This window comes from Castor canadensis, chromosome 2, assembly GCF_047511655.1.
Source record: "Castor canadensis chromosome 2, mCasCan1.hap1v2, whole genome shotgun sequence".
In the NCBI taxonomy this organism is placed as follows: domain Eukaryota; kingdom Metazoa; phylum Chordata; class Mammalia; order Rodentia; family Castoridae; genus Castor; species Castor canadensis.
In genome coordinates, this window is record NC_133387.1 from 190,340,518 (window position 1) to 190,359,797 (window position 19,280).

Genomic DNA, 19,280 nt, shown 5'->3' on the forward strand with positions numbered 1-19,280 from the left:
CAGTATTAAGCATACTTTTTAGTGGCATTATGCTTTAAGCTGCGGAAATACTCTGGGTGAGATAATTAACACAGATTTACAAGTGTGGAAACTGAGGTTTTTGGTTAAGGAATTTGCTTGTCATCTAGCTTGCGTGCAATTTTGAAACCAAATATTTGAATTTGAAGTCAAGTACTCTTTCCTCTACAAGAGCTACTTGTCCCTTATATCTACTACCACTGGTAAAGAGCAGTAAAGTATTAAAATGGGCCTGTCTTGAATCCATCTGAGAGGATTTAATAAAACAACCCCTGACTGTGTCATTTTTCCCAAGTAGCTAAAACTTCCTTCGGGGTCTCCAGAACACAGTTATGCCAAGCTTGCTGCTTAAGTATACAGTTGACAGTCTTTAAAATAAGTATTTTATGTGGTTTAATTTTTCTCCTCCATTTTCTTTGATTGCAGTTCTCCAGAACAAAAGGATACATGGCTCTCTCTCCTCCAGAGGTACTTTTTCAGTATTTAATCTTCAGCAAGTGCAGAGATGTGCTCCAAGCTATTCCCTTTCTCCTTAGAAGAAATTGCTCATTTGTCCTCAAAATAAGCTGCTGTTGAGACCTTACAATAGCTGCTACTTACTGGAAGTAACGTTCTCTCATCAAAAGCATCTCTTCTTTCTAGGAAGGAGAACATTGATCATTTTAGGCAGAAATTAGTCAGTACTATCTCTTCTATCTCTCCTGTCATCTCCAAGCTACCTATTGGAGCTAATAGTTTCTTTAGAGTATGTATTAAGTTTCCATAAATACAAGGTTTTCTTCAGAGCACTTCAAAAATTAATTATCCCTACTGTTAAATATACAGACTGAAATGGTCAACTTAGACTCATCAGTTAGACCCAGAGTCCCTTCCCTCATTCCTTCCTTTCCCTCTCCCCAGGCAAGGGGATAATAGAGATTTACACTCTGTTGGAGAACTAAATGAAAAATGAAAGGCCATCGCTTTGGGTTGTGTTAAAATATTTCATATGTTCTTGTGCTTAGCAAGGTGCCACACCTGTTCAGAGAACACAGGGAGGCTTTATGGATGAAGCATCACCCAGCGCTACCTAAACCTGACAATGCGTCTCAAACCTCACTCAGCATGCGTGGCCCATTCTTTTTTTGTACCCGTGCCTAATGTCCTGAAGAATTTTCCTCTTTCAACCCATAATGTAATCTGACTTGGCTGAGTCTTTTATGTGTCTTTTTTTCAATAGTGTATAAGTACATTGAAAATATTATCAAAACAGATTGATTTTTAAAATAAGCCATGAGCGAATTCCATCTGACTCAGTGTTGTTTTGGGTTGTCGTTGCATTTGATTAGATACATCAATCTAGAGAAAGAAAAGGACTACCCGAAGAGCATTCCCCTCAAAATCTTCACCAAGGACATTGGGAATTGTGCCTATGTAAGTGTTTCTAAGCCAGAAAATTAAATTCCAAGTCCCTGCATAGGTAGAAAACACCATGAATAAAAAGAGAGAGAGTTAGGCAGACAGACAGATTGTGAATGTGCTATGGAAGGAAGGTGTTTAGAAATACCTTAGGGGGAAATGCATTTTCCTATATATGTATATCTTTGTGTATGTGAAAAACAAACCCTAGAGAAAATGAAGCAAGAGAAATTTATATTAACTATAGTATTTTATTTTACATTTACCCTTGGAAATAATATTGCTTGTCAGATGTCTCTTTCTTCTCTCTGCATGAATGTTTGTTTCTCTGGATCTTTCAAAAGTGTCTTAAAAGCTTGCAGTAAAGCTGTTTCCACAAGGAGGTATTTCCTATTATTATTAAGCAGTTTTCCCAACTTGTCACTTCTTAAGTTGAGAGTGCTTATGAAAAGTTGTTTGAATTTTTAGGTATTTAATCCCTCAGGTTAAAAAAAAAGTAGATGATATTTTTAAGGGATTGGTATGTTTCTATCTCACAGTGCTGATTGTACTGTCAGTTAAATACTGTCTTTAATGCCAGTCATGTATAGTTGGTTGACTAAAGCCAACTAAAAGATCCAAGATCTTATCAGTGATAAACAAGCTGGAAACTTGTTTTTATGATGCTGTGGTCTGTAATACTTCATAGCAGCACTGGATCATGCAGAATAGTTCATGTGTGGAAAAGTGTTGTTTGGGACACAGCCAAAGTTATAGAAATGTTCTGACCAATTCTGATGTCACTGCATCAAGGAAATACTCAAATTTTTATGGTATAAGACCACCTAGATCTATCTCCTGTAGTAAAGTAGAAAGAAAAAGTCTTAGTTACATTAAAGATTTTCATGGAAATTCCCCTGACTTAAAAAAAGAAAAAAAACCACTTTATGTATGGAAAGTGTGTACTTGAGAATGAACTTGGAAGAGAAGACAGATGTGGTCAGGTTGGGGTGCTCTGTTTTTTAGCACTAGAACTGTGGATGTAGCTAGGATGGAGTAGCATACTCTAATTGATCTCTGAAGTAGCTTTCGTGGCCAAAGTCTCTTTCAGGAGTGATTCCCCAGATAGAAGTGAATGTAGGGGAAATGTGTTTTGTTTTGTTTTTTAAATCCTTTGCCTTGAGTTGTGCTCAACCTGTGAGTGAATTCTGCTAACATGTAACAGAGGGTCACATTTTAAGTTTTCTCTTTTATTTGTTGATTAGCCAAAGAGTTCTATCTGCTGAAACATTTGTTTTGACTCCCAGAAAGGAATGTAGGGAAAAGTATACTTCTTCTAATCACTGTTTCAGGCATATGTGCCCAGTGATAAAGAAAAATTATCTCAGAAACCAGGTAATTAAAAAGATAGACTCTTTGCCAAAGGCTTTATAAGAGCGTTTCTTTAAATTGAACAGAAGAGACTTAAAAAACAGCAAAGCATTTTCTGAAATTGTATTTCAGTTTAAACCCAGTTTATAACATTCCTGCGCTACTCTGATAGAGGTAGATTCTGGATTGGATACTCTTTAAGTCCTCCCTGTTAGGCTCTGAGACATTTTTATAATACCCTTGGGACTAGAAACAGCATATTTTGAAATCAATTCATTCAAAATCCTTTTTTATTTAAAAAATAAAACTAAAATTCAGCTAACGGGCAGTTGATCCTGTCAAGTAATTGCTGTACAGGGTAGAACACTATCACAGAAGACCAGGGACATGCTTCTAGTGGATCTCATGTAGCCTTGCTTCCTTACATCATTTCCATTTACACTATTTATTTGTGCCAAGTAACCCCTGTCTATCAGGGATGCAATGCTTATTGCTGATTTATTAGATAATTATCATATGCAAAACCTCTGTGCAAAGCAAAAGTGTTTTGATAGTTAGAACTCAGTGAACTTCACACATAACTCAGAATCTTTTTAATTCTTTTTCTGATTGTTGCAGATTGTTTTTAAGCAGCAGTTCTCAACGTAGTGTAGCACAGAACCCTTATAGACCAATACCCAGTTCAATGGGAGATGGTGATAGAATCGAGCTTCCTAAAATTTTTGTTTCTTTTTCTTACTCTTTGACTTCAAGTTGTCTAAGATTTCCACAAAAATCTTAGTAGCCACAGTGGTAAACACATGGAAAGCACTTAATAAATGATCGAGTTTTAGATGTATTTTATAACGGTTTTTACTCTTAATTTCACCTTAGCTGATTATACACTACCCTAAGGAGTAGAATCCCTATTGTGAAAACACAGGAAGAAAGTACACAGGAAGTAAGAAAGAGATCCAGCTCCTTTCCCTTTTTAAATCTCATTGCATTATGGAGTGTAACTGTGGAAATGAGGCAGAGAAATGGCTTCACTGACCTTTGTGTGTATGTGATTAGAAGTGGGGTCTGTGTCCTCTCCCTGAAGCACATTTATACCTTTTAATACTTGCTTAAAGCTCTTATATTCTTTGAGACATATTCTGTATTAAAGGATATAATATGTAGGAAATATAAGTGTCTTATATTCAAGATTCTGTGTCCTATTTAAGTCTTGTGCCTTTTACTCTGTCCACATGTGAAATCAAGATTTACCTTTGGATAATCATTTGACAATGATTATTTGTCTTAAAATTCTTCATTTATAGCTGTATTTCTTATTTCTTTTTTTTCTACAGTCCAAAACTATAACAGTAATGAATTCAGATACAGCGAGTGAAGTTATCAACATGTCATTACAAATGCTAGGGATAACTGTAAGTTACTCTGCTAGACTTTTTTTTTTTTTTTAGACAGGGTCTTGCTAACAAAGCCCAGGCTGGCCTTGAACTCTCTATCCTACTGCCTCCACCTCCTAAATATTCTTAATTGTAAAAAAAAAAAACTGATATTTTAGATTCAAACTAATATTTAGAAATGTGAATGTAACTATTATCCCTTTTCCATAAGAGAGCCAATTATTACATACAAGTCATATTTGGTCTCCAAAAATGTAGAAAGTAAGGACTGAAAGCCTTTACATTAGGGTAATATGAGTGTAGTCTTTTATTTTAAAGCCTGTGTGAACTAAAAAGTATAAAAATTGGACTATAATTTTGTAGAGTAATACATATTTTTATTATATATGCTCTGTACATACAAAAAATATTTATAAAATATTCTTGAGAAGAAAGTTTGAATCTTCTTCACCTCTTCCTTCTTAGCACTATTTGACTGTTCTCCTCCCCGATTTAATTATCCTGTTATTCCAAGATGCAGTCTTAGGATGATGATGAATTTCAGGAAAATTTGTAGTAGAATTTTTACATATGGAAAAGCAGCAGGAGGACGAAGGGGAAGGTGGTGCTATGATCAAAGTACTTCATAGCACCTATGAAAATAGAATAATGAAACCCATTAAAATTGTAAAACAAAAGAGAGAAGAAAATCCTGGGGTGAGTTTAATGAAAGTACTTTATATGCATGTATAGAAATGTGACTGTGAACCCCCTTTGTATAATTAATACATGCTAATTAAAAGAACACTTGCTCATAAGCCATACTGACTGGCTGTAGGTCCTGAGGAGGTCATTACCTCTTATCAGGTAATAAAAAAGGCTGCTTTGAATTGTCATGGATTTGAAGAGCTGTAGTACGCATACCATATTCTTCTGTTTTGCTTTTAGTTTCTTCCTTGTTTGCTGGGGTAGAAGTGAGTTGTTGAAATTTTCTCAGTGGGAAAGATTAGAGTATTTGAGGATGAGGTAAAGGAACATTCTTCTCAGTCCCTCCCTGGCAGTTATGTCAGCACCATAGTGAGTACCTTGATGAGGCCAGGGGCTTTTGAAGGGGGGACAAGAAGGGAAGCATGTGAACAGCATTTTTTCCCTAACGAGACTTTCTCATTAAAACACTCTGCATGGTGTGACAGACACACATAGCACATGCTGCAGTAAGCTCTTAAGGACTCAGGGAAACCACAGTTTGGGATAAGAAATCTGATTTCTTGGTAAAATTGAGTAATATGTTTAAAGTGTAATTAAATTTTGTATGCACTGGTTAAAGCAGGTACTTCTGCATTGATATTTAACCTATATTAGAAAGGGAACAGTTTAAGGGATAGGAAAGGAGATTAATACATGACCCATTTTCTTATCTATGCTTCTTTAGATAATCTGCTCAGACCAGAAAAAAAATCTAATTAGAAACTGAGGCTAAGGGATTTTTACAGTGTTTTCAACACTGCCTAAAAAGACAAGATTTTTATTACATTGCTCTTCCTCTTTGGCTGAGATGAGACAGGGAAGAAATGACTATCTGCGCGTGTGTGTGTGGCCACAAGTGGTCATATGGTGCTCTTCAAAGTCAAAACCCTCTATTTTAAGGGCAGGGCCATGATTTTTAGTCAGAAATACGAGGATGTGAAATATTACCAACATACGTAACTCTCTCCAGTCTACCCTCACTTTAAACATTTTTGTTTTATCCCTCCTAAAGAGTTCTGCAAGATCTGTATAATTTGGAGTTATTTCTTTCAAGTAGGGTTTGCAGTATTGTGGATTCTAATCCTGCTAGTGAACAATTTCGTTTTCCTTGATTGGCCTATTCTCTAGGTAGAATTCTTATCCTTTCTGTGCCCAGACCTGAATTAGGGCTAACTGTGCCAACTACCCATATCCTCACAGCCTATCGGTCATTCTTCTGTTCAGGAACAGCTGAGCTGACAAAAATGTGTCCTTTGAAATTTTATTTTTTAATCACATAGACAGTAGTGTTTTTGATTTGATAGGTAACAAGGCTATCTTTGCAAGACATGTTGGACATTAAGTCCAGTATTCTCTGAGAAAGTCCAGAGACATCACAGAAGTCAGGATTTTAAAGAAGAAACTAGCTTTTTAGAACCAGAAGTTTATTTTTCTTTTGTAAAAGGCCTCCTTATGATTTCACACGCCCCGGGCTACCTGTGTAGTGAGGGCCCAGTTCCATTGCAACTTGTTGGTTCCCAGCCAGAAGCAGGGGAAGCAGTGGTTCTCAGGCCCTTTTGAGTAACGCCAGATGGACTGCAGAAATTAGCATTACCCTCTTGAAAAAACATAACCACCCCAAGAACCCAAGGAGCATTTATATTGTTGCCAAGCTTTTCCTTTTGCAAAGCATAAAAATGCCCCCAAATGTGTCCTCATTCAAGTGTTACACTTGAAAGATTTATTGTGACTTTAATTCTTTTATCTCCAAGGGCTCTGAGAGGGATTTCCAGTTATGGGTCAACTCTGGAAAGGAAGCAGCGCCCTACCCGCTAATCGGTGAGTTTCTGTGAAAATTTAAGATAACTTTCTAATTGTCTAAGAATTGGTCATACAGTCCTAATCCTAAATTATTATTAAATCTCATGTGATAGGTGTTTAATATCTATTGATAATTTGCTGTTATCTATTGCTAGGCAATAGTATCTTTTCACTCAAGCAGCCAATGGTAGAGCTGAGAAAAGAAATGTGAATTTTCCTCTTTGCTTTTCACTATACATGCAGAGCTTTCTTGCCAAGGCTTTTTAGGATTTCTCTCTGAGAAAGCAGTATGTCGTGGTACTCCTTATTCTTCATACATTTATTTTTTCACATTCGGTTCTTGAATTTCCTGTTTCCCGCCTATTACTATGCTGCTTCTGTAGACCGTTTTTAATCCAATCGTGCATCTAATCCATACATGAATGTCCATCTCCTTCCCTAAAGAAAATGAGACAAACAACCCATTTGACTTCTAGAAGCCTTTGCTAATTTACAAAGTAGCTACTACTTTCCTAACTTTACCATTTGTCTAGCCAAATTTTCTAGCACATTTTTGAGACAGGATCTTTACAATATAGCCTACACTGGCCTTCAATTCCCTGTCCCCTTGCTGGTTTGAGGAATTATTGCTAAATAGCTTATGCCTCACCTTATTTATTTAGCTAAAAAATATTTCTTGATCAGTAATTTTGTTCAGTATAGTTAACAGAAATAGAGCAATTAATATGAGGAACAGTATCTGCGGCAGGTCCTGAGTGGTGACAGTTGGTTAGCAACTCTAAAATGCTCACTATCTGCTGCACATGGTGCATAGCCTGTGCATTCTTTCATGTGAGGTCACGATTATGTAATTGAGCATTTAAGTGGTATGGGTCCTCTAGCATCAAACTTTTCTGTGAAGTGTTTCTGGGTTTTCTAATACTCAGAAACTAGGAAGTTGTCCCTCAAGCTGAGGGATGTTGTCATTTTAACAAAAATGACAATGCAACGAAAACCCAAATATTTAAAATAATTTTAGTAATGTTTTGGTGGTACTGGGGTTTGAAGTGAGTGCCTCAGTTTGAGACCCTGTCTCCAAAATACCAACACAAAAAGGGAAGACTGACTAACAAGAATTTTGGGTTGGGTATTTTTCAAGATAGTCTCGCAAACTATTTTCCCTGGCTGACTTCGAACTGTGATCCTCCTGATCTCTGCCTCCCAGGTAGGTGGGATTACAGGTATGAGCCACTGGTGCCCAGAAATTATATTAATTTAATGAAAACCAGGTAGATGGTAACTTGTAGGCTTAGAATCATTTCAAGCTTTACTTCTAGTGCTTACTAAAAAGACTGTGCCATGATTTAGCAGAAATTTTTTGTTATATGTTTTAATGTGCGTTGCAAAACAGTTACAGATTGGCTGCTATTTTGATAAGTGAATTTTGTATTATTGCTGTTATAGAAACCTTTTTGCCTTAATCCCTAGAAGTTCTGTAATGTGTAAATATTAATAACACATTTATGTTAAATGCCTATGCCAGCTGGAAATGAATACTGAGTTATATTCAGTGATAAGAAAACTTATTCTCTGTGCATAGAAAATCTACAGCATGATAGAACTTAAGGATTTACACTAAGAGGAGTATCAACAGAGCAAAAAATCATGTCATCCAATGTCTAAGTTTTAATTTTTCTACTTTGTAAAATCCTTTTCGCATCTATTTCTGTTTATAATTCTCTTCCTGTTGATTATTGCCTATAAATTCCAGCCTGGAAGGGGGCAGTGGGAAAGAATCAAGCAAACCAGTCCCAGTGCTTTTCAGTAACTATGTAACTAATAAAAACCTGTGAGCCAGACACAGTGGCTCACACTATAATGCTAGCTACTCTGGAGGCTGAGATGAGGAAAATCACAGTTCCAGTCCAGCCCAGGCCAGACATTTGTGAGACCGCATCTCAGCCAATGAGAAGTTGGGTGTGGTGGCACACACCAGCCATCTAGGCCTAAATGTGATATCTTATTCAAAAAATACCTAAAGCCGAAGGGGCTGGGGCATGGCTCAAGTGGTAGAGTGGCTTCCTAGCTAGCTCAAGATCAAGTATTGCCAAAACAAAAAAAAAATGATGAAATGCCTTTTCAGACATTCTAGATGATAACAGTGATGTTTGATGCATATGATTCTTTGCCCCTGTTACTTAAATAATATTATCCACTAGTGTTTACTTATTTGAACCTTACAATACTGTGTGATGGTGCTAAATCATGAATTTGCTGAAGATTTACAGATCTAGTTAGTGGCAGAGGGAAAGCTAGAATATCTGAAATGCTTTTCAATACAAACCTGGGAAAAGTCAACATCATACAACTCAAACTGATTTGTACAATCATTCTAAATAAGATATTCTTTAAAGATTTTTTTCTCAGAAGGAAAGAAAGCAAATAAGAATGAAATCCATCACATCTGTGGAGGAACAAGACACAATGAAAAAAGGTTAAACAACACAGGGTAGGGGAAAGGGCAAGGAAGTGCAGTGGAAGGGGGTTTCGTTGACTTAAGTACAACACATGTACAGGTATAAAACCAAGGCAAAAATCCCACTGAACAATGAACAGACACCTAAAAAATGAAGGATAAGATGAAAAACAAGTCACACTAAGAGGAGGGTAAAAGAAGGAAGTACAGAGGTGAATATGGGTGATGTAATTTCTATATGAGAATGAATATAGATTTTTTTAAACCTGTTGAAATCACCATAAGAAGGGAATTAAGGTAAAAAGGAGAAAAATGGAAAGGATGAACTAAATCGGGATACAATACATATAAATGTGGAAATGTCATAATGAAACTCTGTATAGATATCTTAAACAAAAAAGGCTTTTTTTCTTCAAAAACAAAGGACAGGAAGATAAAATGGGTCCTGTCTGGGGGATTGGTACCAATGGGATGGGGAAGATATAGGGAATGGGTAAAGAATATGGTTGAATACTATGTACTCATGTATGAAAATGGAAAAATGAGACCTGTTGAAACTATTCTAAGAATTGGGGGAGGGGGATAAAAGAGAATGATGGAGGTGGTGAATTTAAGTAAGATATATTGTCAGCACTTTTGCAAATGTCACAGTGTACCCCCGAGTACAACAATAATATAATAAAAATAAAAATTTTTAAAGATATTTTTCTCCTTCCCTTTACCCCTCCCCCCCACCACCTGTATTATGTGGTTGTCTGAGTGTACAAGTTGGTTTTTCAGTCAACAATAGGATTCTTTATATCGTCACCCTGGAGTCTACATTTATACTTTTCCCTTTGTAGGGCATGAATATCCCTACGGAATTAAGATGAGCCACCTACGAGACACTGCTCTCCTGACCCAGGGACCCAAGGACTCTACTAGCCCTCCAGCCTTCCTCATGGAACAGCTGCCCCGTGAGATGCAATGCCAGTTCATCCTGAAGCCCAGCCACCTGGCGGTAGCCCAGCAACCAAGTGGTGAGTGGTTCCCTCCTTCACAGGGCCTCCTTTTAGCAAAAGTTTTCATTTCTGGACACAGATTTAGAACAAAGGCAAGGAGCTAAACTCCTACCTAGATAAGGTTGGTTTCTTTCCTTTTGAATTTGCTATAGTTTTTTAAAGGAAAGATGAAGTTTTCGAAGATGGTCTTACAAATCAGCAAGAGGCATCACTAACTTGTAGCCAGTAGCCTCTTCCTTCCTTACCTCTCTTTCCCCTATAACCTCTGCCTGCTGCAAAGTCAAAGTCTCAGGCCATGCCACAGATGCTTCAATACCTCTTTGTACTGTGATACACTCTACCGTGTGCTCCCCCTAAATTGTCGTATTATGAAAAAGAGGAGCTGTCAGTGATGGGTGTCAGAAGTCTGTGATGCACTGCCTGGATCCTGGTACTGATAAGTATGTGATTAGCCTGCTAATCTAATCTGGAATTCCTGTGAACGTGGCTGGCTCTTACTCCATAGTGAAGACTCCAGAACAGTAGCAGTAGTGTTCATAATTTGTCTTTACTCAAGCTATAAGCTCTCTGTATGAGAAACAGAAAATTGATACCAAACTTCCCATCTGCCTTTGTCAGTCTCACCCAAGTAGGGGACTCAGTGAACAGCAGCATAACCTTTTGCAAATGAGCAAACTCGGGCTAAAATTTAAAGGCAGGCATGGGTCTTGAGAGATCATTGAGGCCACTTCCCTGCTACCTGACAGATTATGGTCAGCATCTGAAGGCCAGAAGACACTCTTCATCTGTGTGATCCAATTGATACAGCAATGATGAAAAGACTAAGAAAAATTTGTGTGTGTGTAAGCTGTCCAAACTTAGAGAAACTGACAAAAGTTTTTCTTGTTAGTATAAAATCCTTTTAGACAAAAATCTCTTCTAGTGCATTCAGAATTATTTAGCTTATATTTTTATTTCTGTACTAAAACATTATAGTTTTGAAATAATTGTGATGTCAGTTTGACATTTACTTGGCTCTTTACTCCATGGATTCAAGATTTTGACTTTTTGAGGGGGGCAAAAGAGTTGCAGCTGTCCTCTCTCCTCTTCAAAACAGCCATGAGTATGTTTTTCCTTTCTAGAAGCCCAGATTCCTGCCGATCTCTACCACTTTCTCCATCCAAAGCCCTATCCTGTGTCTCCTTCCCTCCATATCCAACTTGAATTCCATGGTTACCATGACATCTCCTTCTTGCAAATGACTTCAACTTTTTTGATGCTTCTTCCAGCTTTCCCATATACCTAATAAAATCCTATCTTTGGATGCACTGTTAGGGGAAATAATACAGCAAGAGAAAAGTTTAGTATCACCAATGGTCAACCTCCAATGAGTACTGTATACTGTTTTGTGCACATTCCCACACATGCACAATCAACCTTCTGACTGTTGATAACATAGCCTCCAACTTTATACTTCACTGAAGTCATCATAGATCAGCTATCACGTGGGATCCCCTCATCTTGCCAACACCAGCTGTACAAATTAACCTTACATTTGCACCAGTCATCATTTTCTCTCCTATAATGGTAAATTGAGTTTTGGAGTCTAAGGTTGTTTGTTTGCATACTTGGACCATTGAGGGAATGCTGTAGTGATAGCATGAATTTCCATCCACTAAAATAAGAATACAGAGATTTTGGTGTGTTTATTCCAGCACCTAGAACAGTTCAAATAATTACTCCATAAATATTTGTTGAATGATCAAATTAATTGATGCCTATTGTTACCTCATTAAAGATACAAAGAGAATCTTTAAAGTGAGAATATTCCCTGGCTATTCTACCTTTATACTCGTGTTTTTTAAAAACTATTTCCTTTATCAGTTTTTTTTAGTTAAGTTGACTAATCAGGGATCAGGAATCCTGAGATATTTTGCCATTAATTCACTCAGTAAAATTTTAAGCATCCTCTACTTAAATTAGTGGTTCCAACTTTAGATGCTGCATGGTAAATGGGGCAAGGGATGGAGTAACTTTAGCTCACTGGTGTCAAGATCTAACCTAAATACAGAAGGTTGGAAATCATTGTAAAGATCCTGATAGTAAAACTTAAGTCAACACAAAGGATTGCCAGTGAAATTCTGAATCTGTATGTGATCCAATCCATGTAGCATAGTGAGGATATTAAATAAAACTAATTTCCATAGAATTTTTATTGATATAATTGTATACACTACTGATATATCATGGAGTTACTGAAATTTGTTGTGCCCTGAGCTACCAGGCAAAGCAATGAGAGCATCACGGATTACCCTGAGTCCTCAACAATGGAGTGTGAACAAATGAGTTGGGGTTGTATTTCAGTAGAACGATTACGGACAATAAAACCAGAATTCAATTTGTATACATCACTCAACAGTCTTATTTTTTCAATCTTTTTTAAAATGTAAAAATCATTCTTAGCTCAAAGGCTATCCAAGGAGAAATGACAAATTAGCCCAAAGAGTATGGTTTGCTGTCCACTGATTTAGATAATTGAAATTTACATTTAGTCAAAAGTATACCCGCTGAAGTCTGAGTATTCTACCAGACTTTTAAAACAGAGCGTCACACATTCATATCATTTGACTTGTCATCATGCCTTTATATCTTTTGGAGTGTTTTCATTCCAAGTGCAAAAACCAAAAGGCATCTAGAAAGACTAAAGAATGGTAGAGTCTAGAAATTCTACAAATGAAATTATTGGCCCTGAGGATTCTCTCCCTAAATGTTAAGTCGTTTCTACATGGAAATTAGCAGTTTATATAATACTTTGTTTTAAGCTACAAAACAATTACCAAAGGTTTATACTCATTTTACAGATGACTCAGACTTTTTCCAGCAATACAAAGCATGTAATACCAGAGCAACACTTCCCATAGGTCTTTGGTACTTGAATTGTTGCTCTTCTCCCCAGACCAAGCTGCTCATTGTGTGGGCTTGTTAACACTAACTCTGTTCATGAAATAGACCACTTTAAATAGTGACTTTCCCTTACCCTCTCCTTCTGGTACTGTCTTGATGTTACTTTTAATATAAAGCCAATGTGTACATTGTTTTCAGTACTCCCATTGACACACAAAATATGTGATTATCCAAATTTGATGAAGTTTAATGTACTTTAAAGGAGCTGCTTTTGTTACCTCCTTTCCCACTGTGTGCCTAAACTCATCACTAACATAAATTAAAAAGGAGACCCCCCTTTGGAGGAAATGAATTTAACAATAAGACTTTCTTCATTTTCACTCCCTACCCTTGTTCACACACCTATTAGTCTAGTAAACTGACTTCTAAAATGGAAACATGAGCAAATGCTTCTTTTTCAGCACATACTACAATCATGTAAACTTGGCCATATTTATAAAGTACCTCTTGTTATACTCACAGTCAATCTCAGTCTGTGTTTTTTATCTTTAAAATCCACAGAGCTCAATCTTAAATTGTTTAGTACTAAGAAATAGATACTTTGTGTGTGGTCTCCTATGTGGAAAACAGTATCTTGTTCTGGATAAAAAAAGGAAGACAATTCCTATTAGCGTATTGGCTGAGAATTATTAAGCCACAATTAGACAAAATTCCATATCTTCATTTCTAAGAGAGGCTTGTGCTAGTTAGCTTAAGGGAAATATGCCTGTTAACTGACATAGGTGAGCATAGCTGTCCCCCATCTGTTTTAGTTTTCTGCCTCACTGAGAAGACCTATAAATAGTCTTAAACTGAAGCCAGAGGAGTAGCAATGGACCTTTCAGAAGGTCAACTCTGAGACTTGGATTGCTGAAACCACCCTTGGTGTGTTTGGCTGCAGTGTAAATAGGGGGTTGTAAGACTTTCCAATATCTGATCTCAAGTCCCAACCCTGGGAAACCTTTGTTCCTTCTGGCAGGCAGTCGCCCCTTCTCTGTGTCCCAGAGCACTTTATCTACATTCATTTCAAAGCCTGAAAACTCACCCTAGGGCTTAATCCAGTAGAGGTTAAATAAAAGGTTAAATGGCTTAGTTACACCTAGTGTGGAAAACCTGCGTGAAATGGTTTTGGAGGCAAGTGGAACCTGGGTGTGTTCTGAAGTAGCTCTCTGGGTTCTAGCCCTAACTGAACTCTCAGTTCTCTGCCTACAATAGGCTCAGTTTCCATATCAACTTCAGACCCAGAGCTAAATTGAAATTGAACCGAGCTTTCACGGCATATGTCTTTTATTTGCTACCTTTTTGCCCTATTGTTCCTGTATGTTCTTCATTTGTATTTTCTGCTCTGGGGGGAAAAAAAAAAACCTGGTATCTTAATTTGGGGAGTTTATATGGCCAGGATAGAATTTCTAACTAAAGCTTTTTGTTGTTATGATTATTATTCTCTAACCATGAAGTTTTGCAAATTACAATTTTTAATATTCAGTTTTAAAATTTAAGCATGAAACACTTGGCCTAAATCTTGTCAGTCTTATTTAGGAAAACTGTGTGAGTTTAGTTTGCTTTACATTTCTATCAATCACCCATATGTTGTTTATGGCAATAGCATGTTTTTTCATCAGACTTTGACATGCATTAAAAGGACTGCAAGAAAGTAAACTTTAATGAAGTCTTTTCTCAGTCTGAGAGGGAGCCTAAACTCTCAAACTGAATGTTGCATACAATAAAAGGCCTGACTACCACTGAAAGATTTAAGATCAAGTAAACAACTTAATTTCTGTTTTATCCTCTTATCTACATTCGTAAGATGGCTGGTTATATAACTTGTTAATACTGCATTCTTAACTCTGTAAAAGCTAAAAAACAAATATGATGGTTTTAGAAATAAAATGAGGTCCAATATACATAACCAAGACTGAGTACAATGTATACATTAACATACATAGTAAGCAAAAATGTGCACAGCTTGCTAGACATGAAGGAACTCCTAACTGGATTTAAGACAGAATTTAGTTTCATTTTCTGCTTTTGCTCTGTTTTGGTGAAAGCTGAAAATGTTGGGGCAGGAAGAAAGTGCTTTAGTTGAGCAGAATAATAGCATTCTCTCATGTGCCCCTACCTCCTGTAGGCTGTTAAGCCATTGGAGAGTGCGTGCAGAGAGGAGGTCATCTTTGTGGGGAGGAGATTGGGATCATGGCAGCTTTAAGCTCTGTGACCCATGCCCTGGGCAGAGGAGTTTACACATTAGCCTACATAATCTTCTAAGTATTGGAGAGATAGGTAAAATCCTTTTCATTTTAAAGTTGAGGGAAGAGGATAATTCCAAAAGAGTGTCTGAATAAGCAGCCAAACAAATCTCCTAACTCCAAAGAGCATTACATACCTGAGTGTGTGTACTCTGATAGTAGTTACTGTATCCTAAGGAAGAGAAGCATGAGTGATGGTCTTACAGACATTTTGTAAAATGTTGCATATTTCCTTATTATCCCACCACTTGGCTTATTTCATATTTGGTTTAAGTAAGTTATTCTGAAGAAATAAAATACTGAGTTACTGTACAGCCAAACAATGTAAAAGACTTCTTTGAAATTGGTATTTGACACTGCTGACCGTTGTCCTCCTTGGACCATCTCCTTCAGTGTTCCATTATCAGCAGATGTTGAAGAGCTAGGCACCTTTCTGTGTAGCTTGGCTGGGTGACGTAAGAAACAATGCCACGCAGTTTAGTGACCAATTCCCATGCATGAGTGGGTGCTATCGGTGTGTGATAGCTCTTAAAATCTCAGTTCTCTTAATTGCAAACTGTTTTGAATCTGTCCTATGAATGCCTGCTTCAGGTGTCAGCCACAGAAAGGGACATAACTTACCTACAATATTTGAGGTTCCCATTATCAGGTTTTCACTTTTCTAGCATCCTCCCTTCCCCCTTCATTTTCCAGCTGCTATGGCTACCTCTGTCTCTATTTCTCTCCAGAATGTGTTGCTCCATCCTCACCCTGGTGAACTTATAGATCTCACACACATTTGCATCTAGTCATGCTGCCTTAAACCTACTTTTTGAAGATGCAAAGAAAGGGGGGAAATGCAGGACATTATCTCTGGTTTCAGTAGTAGAGACATGAGGTAAAAGCATTCTTCGTTGTTTCTAGATAACAGCTGAATAGAGAAAACCCCTTTTCTCCCTGTCTTTCATCTTGATCTCCTCCTCACTATTTGTGATCTAATGAAGTCTTCAGCTTTTTTGTATGCCTGGTTTATCTTTTAAGAAAATGGGAAAATGTGTGTTGGTATGAAGCACTTTTTGAATTTAGTACCAAAGTGATATCCCAAAAAATGGATGGAAGAAGAACCCAAACATTTGATTCTTCAATATATAAAATATAGTGGAATTTCATGTTTCCTTAGTAACAATGAGCTTCTGTAAGCATTTTCTTTCTTTGAGCCATTGTAACAAACACACTATAAAATGGAAATTATAGAAATGAGTGAAATAACCTACTTTCCCTAATTATCTCATTTTTCTTAGATTCAGGTCAGAAGACATGTAGAAGACGAAGATCTATCATAAACTGGCCCTTTTGGCGGGGTTCCAGCATTCACCTGGACAGCTTGCCTGTGTCACCAACATCTCCTGTGCCAGGACAGCTCTTTGGAATCTCTCTACCAGATATTTGTGAGAATGACAATCTGCCAAAACCTATCTTGGTAAGTCTCATTTTGGCCTGCCAACTAATGGGAACAGAAGTTTGGGAAGTAACAGACTCGGGGAAGTAAATGTGTATCCCCAAATGAAACTCTAGAAACACCCCTGGCTTTGGCTAAGAATCCTTTTTCTTACTTCAAAAAATAAACTTCTAAGCCTACTCAGATAAATTAGAATTCCCTCTGTAAATGGAGAGTCTACATCATCCCTCACAAATCCTTTCACAAATCCCTCAGAATTCTACATTGTTCTGAAAGACTATCTTGAGCTTTTAAAAGTTTTAAAAACTGCTTTATTTGTATCTCAAGTGTTTTAACCCGCAAGATAAACTCTGTGGCACTTAGCTGTCTTTTGCATATAGCATATGCAGTTGGTAATCTAGATAATCACTATTAAGCAACATTTGCTGAGCACCCACTGTCCTGCAAGCACCGTACTTGGAGTATGACATTTTAGACTATGCTGTGCATCTGTAAATGCCAAGAACTACTATAGCCACTTTGTTTATTCTTCACATCAAATTTCGGAAGTAACTTACTTTCCAAATATTTTTTTAAAAAGCCTCAGAACCTTACCCAAGATTATACGGTTGGTATAACTGGCTTTCAAAACTCATGGATTGCTTATTTCCAGAGCCCATTCTCTTTTCTACACTGCAAATAGAGGACATATAGAAAGAAAAATTAGAACACTCAAAATCTACTCTGAGCAATTTTCAAGACTATAATACATTGTCATTACTGTAGTCACCACTTTATACAATAAATGCCTGAACTCATTGTTCCTTACTGAAATTTTGTATCCTTTCACTAACCATTATCTCTCCAGTCCCTGGTAAGGACCACTCTGTCCTCTAAAAACAAAAAAAATTTACTTGAATCCTTTTAGCCATCCATACAGCTCCAGACCTTCAGTGCTTTCACCCTGACCTTTGGAAGCCACAGAAGGCCAGATTCTTCTCTTGTTAGTATGTGTCAAGTACCATTATGGATTTTTCTCCTTTGCTTCCTTATAGGATATACTTTACTTTCTTAACCAAAAAGGCCCACTCACAAAAGGTATCTTCAGACAGTCAGCTAATGTGAAATCTTGCAGAGAGCTAAAGGAGAAACTGAATTCTGGAATCAAAGTAAACCTAGAGTGCGAATCCATTTTTGTGATAGCATCTGTCTTAAAGGTAGGAAGAGTCCATTTTTCATATATACCATTATGTAGCTCTGGTTTTAATTATGAATATTATTCCTATCTGCAAAATCCCATGATAGATTTAGAATCTAGAAAGTGTTTTAAAAATAATTTCATACAGACAACATTGAATTTTAACAAGTACTGCCAATCAGGTATGGTGGTACACTTCCGTAATCTCAGCACTTGGGAGACTGAGATAAGAGGATTGTGAGTTCAAAGCCTACTTGGGCTACATAGAGAAACTCTGTCTCAAACAAACAAAAAGCCACTGCCATGAAGTGACATGTCAGATACGTTTTAACTTTCCCTCCCACAGTACTCTCATCACTTCTGCCACCCCATTAACAAAAGCAAAATTTAATTAAAATTTAAAATAGTCAAAACACACACAGCATGTTTGTCAAAACATTTCCTTGCTATCTGACTGCTTTCCTAATGAAGATGATGTTTTCAAAAATACACTTTTATTAGGCTTTTAAGACAGTTACGTAAGTTTACCATAACAAACATTTACCTTGCAACTGAAAAAGTCGTTGACACCACTGAAAATTCCATTCATTTCCATAGTGAAGCCCACAAATATTCCTCCTCCTAGTCTCCTAACACCTACCTTAAAAGGAGAAGTAGGAATGACTCCAGCATCTGGGCTGCCTTTTGCCTTTACCACATGTGGTTCTTACCCTTCACCCATGTTTCCTTAAGTCCTATCTATGGTTGCAAAGTTCTAAAATACTTTCTTCCCACATTCTTGAATACATCTACCTTTTTGGAAAACCTCAGGTCAAACCCACCTCTACATAGAGCTTCTGACCGCAGCAATCGTTTCTGCCTCAGCCTCCCATCTCCTGAAGGGTTGCAATGCACTGGAGTCAGAGGTAGAGAAGGTCCCAGCCTCCATCCCAGGGCCTGAGGCATAAAAACCTAATTAAGGAAAACATGACGAAGACTTGCATACTCCTACTCCAGCTGAGTGGCCAGCTGATTATAGAACAAACTTCATGATTCTATGAAAAATCAGGTGTTGCTTGGTAAAGGGGCTATGGTCTCCTTTTAAACCCTGCTGTAGACTTTTGAAAATATATCTATATCATTCAAGCGAACTGGAGAGCTTGAGCTAGCTGGTCATGTAATCATTGTGCAGGGTTTTGACTTCTCTTCAATCCTGGGATAAAGATATACATGGTAAGCTTAGCTAGGGACATATGCCAGAGATAAACATGCATCATAATTTTTTCATACAATTGGAATTTCCCACATTTAATTTAGAAAGGTAAAACCTGCATTTTAGAAAAACCTCTTTGCTAAGCTATTCTTCATGGCACCACACA

General features: G+C 37.2%; 1 protein-coding gene and 1 long non-coding RNA gene across 6 annotated transcripts in view; one reads left to right on the plus strand and one right to left on the minus strand.

The window, feature by feature from the left end:
• Nucleotides 1-19,280, plus strand: part of Arhgap20 (Rho GTPase activating protein 20) — an 89,835-nt gene that overhangs the window by 57,875 nt on the left and 12,680 nt on the right. For 2 of the 5 annotated variants that reach the window (XM_020172038.2, XM_020172037.2), the window contains exons 5-11: nt 445-486; nt 1,347-1,431; nt 4,098-4,175; nt 6,635-6,701; nt 9,981-10,157; nt 16,588-16,766; nt 17,780-17,941. In XM_020172038.2, coding sequence (XP_020027627.1) covers nt 445-486; nt 1,347-1,431; nt 4,098-4,175; nt 6,635-6,701; nt 9,981-10,157; nt 16,588-16,766; nt 17,780-17,941 — 790 coding nt within the window. The remainder of the gene's footprint in view (nt 1-444; nt 487-1,346; nt 1,432-4,097; nt 4,176-6,634; nt 6,702-9,980; nt 10,158-16,587; nt 16,767-17,779; nt 17,942-19,280) is intronic. The other 3 variants (XM_074066759.1, XM_020172040.2, XM_020172042.2) reach the window with 3 other exon arrangements.
• On the minus strand, nt 296-19,234 carry LOC141420902 (uncharacterized). Its single transcript, XR_012445621.1, has 3 exons — nt 18,744-19,234; nt 17,340-17,417; nt 296-656 (listed from the first exon to the last, which is right to left on the minus strand). It is a non-coding gene; the product is annotated as an uncharacterized lncRNA (long non-coding RNA).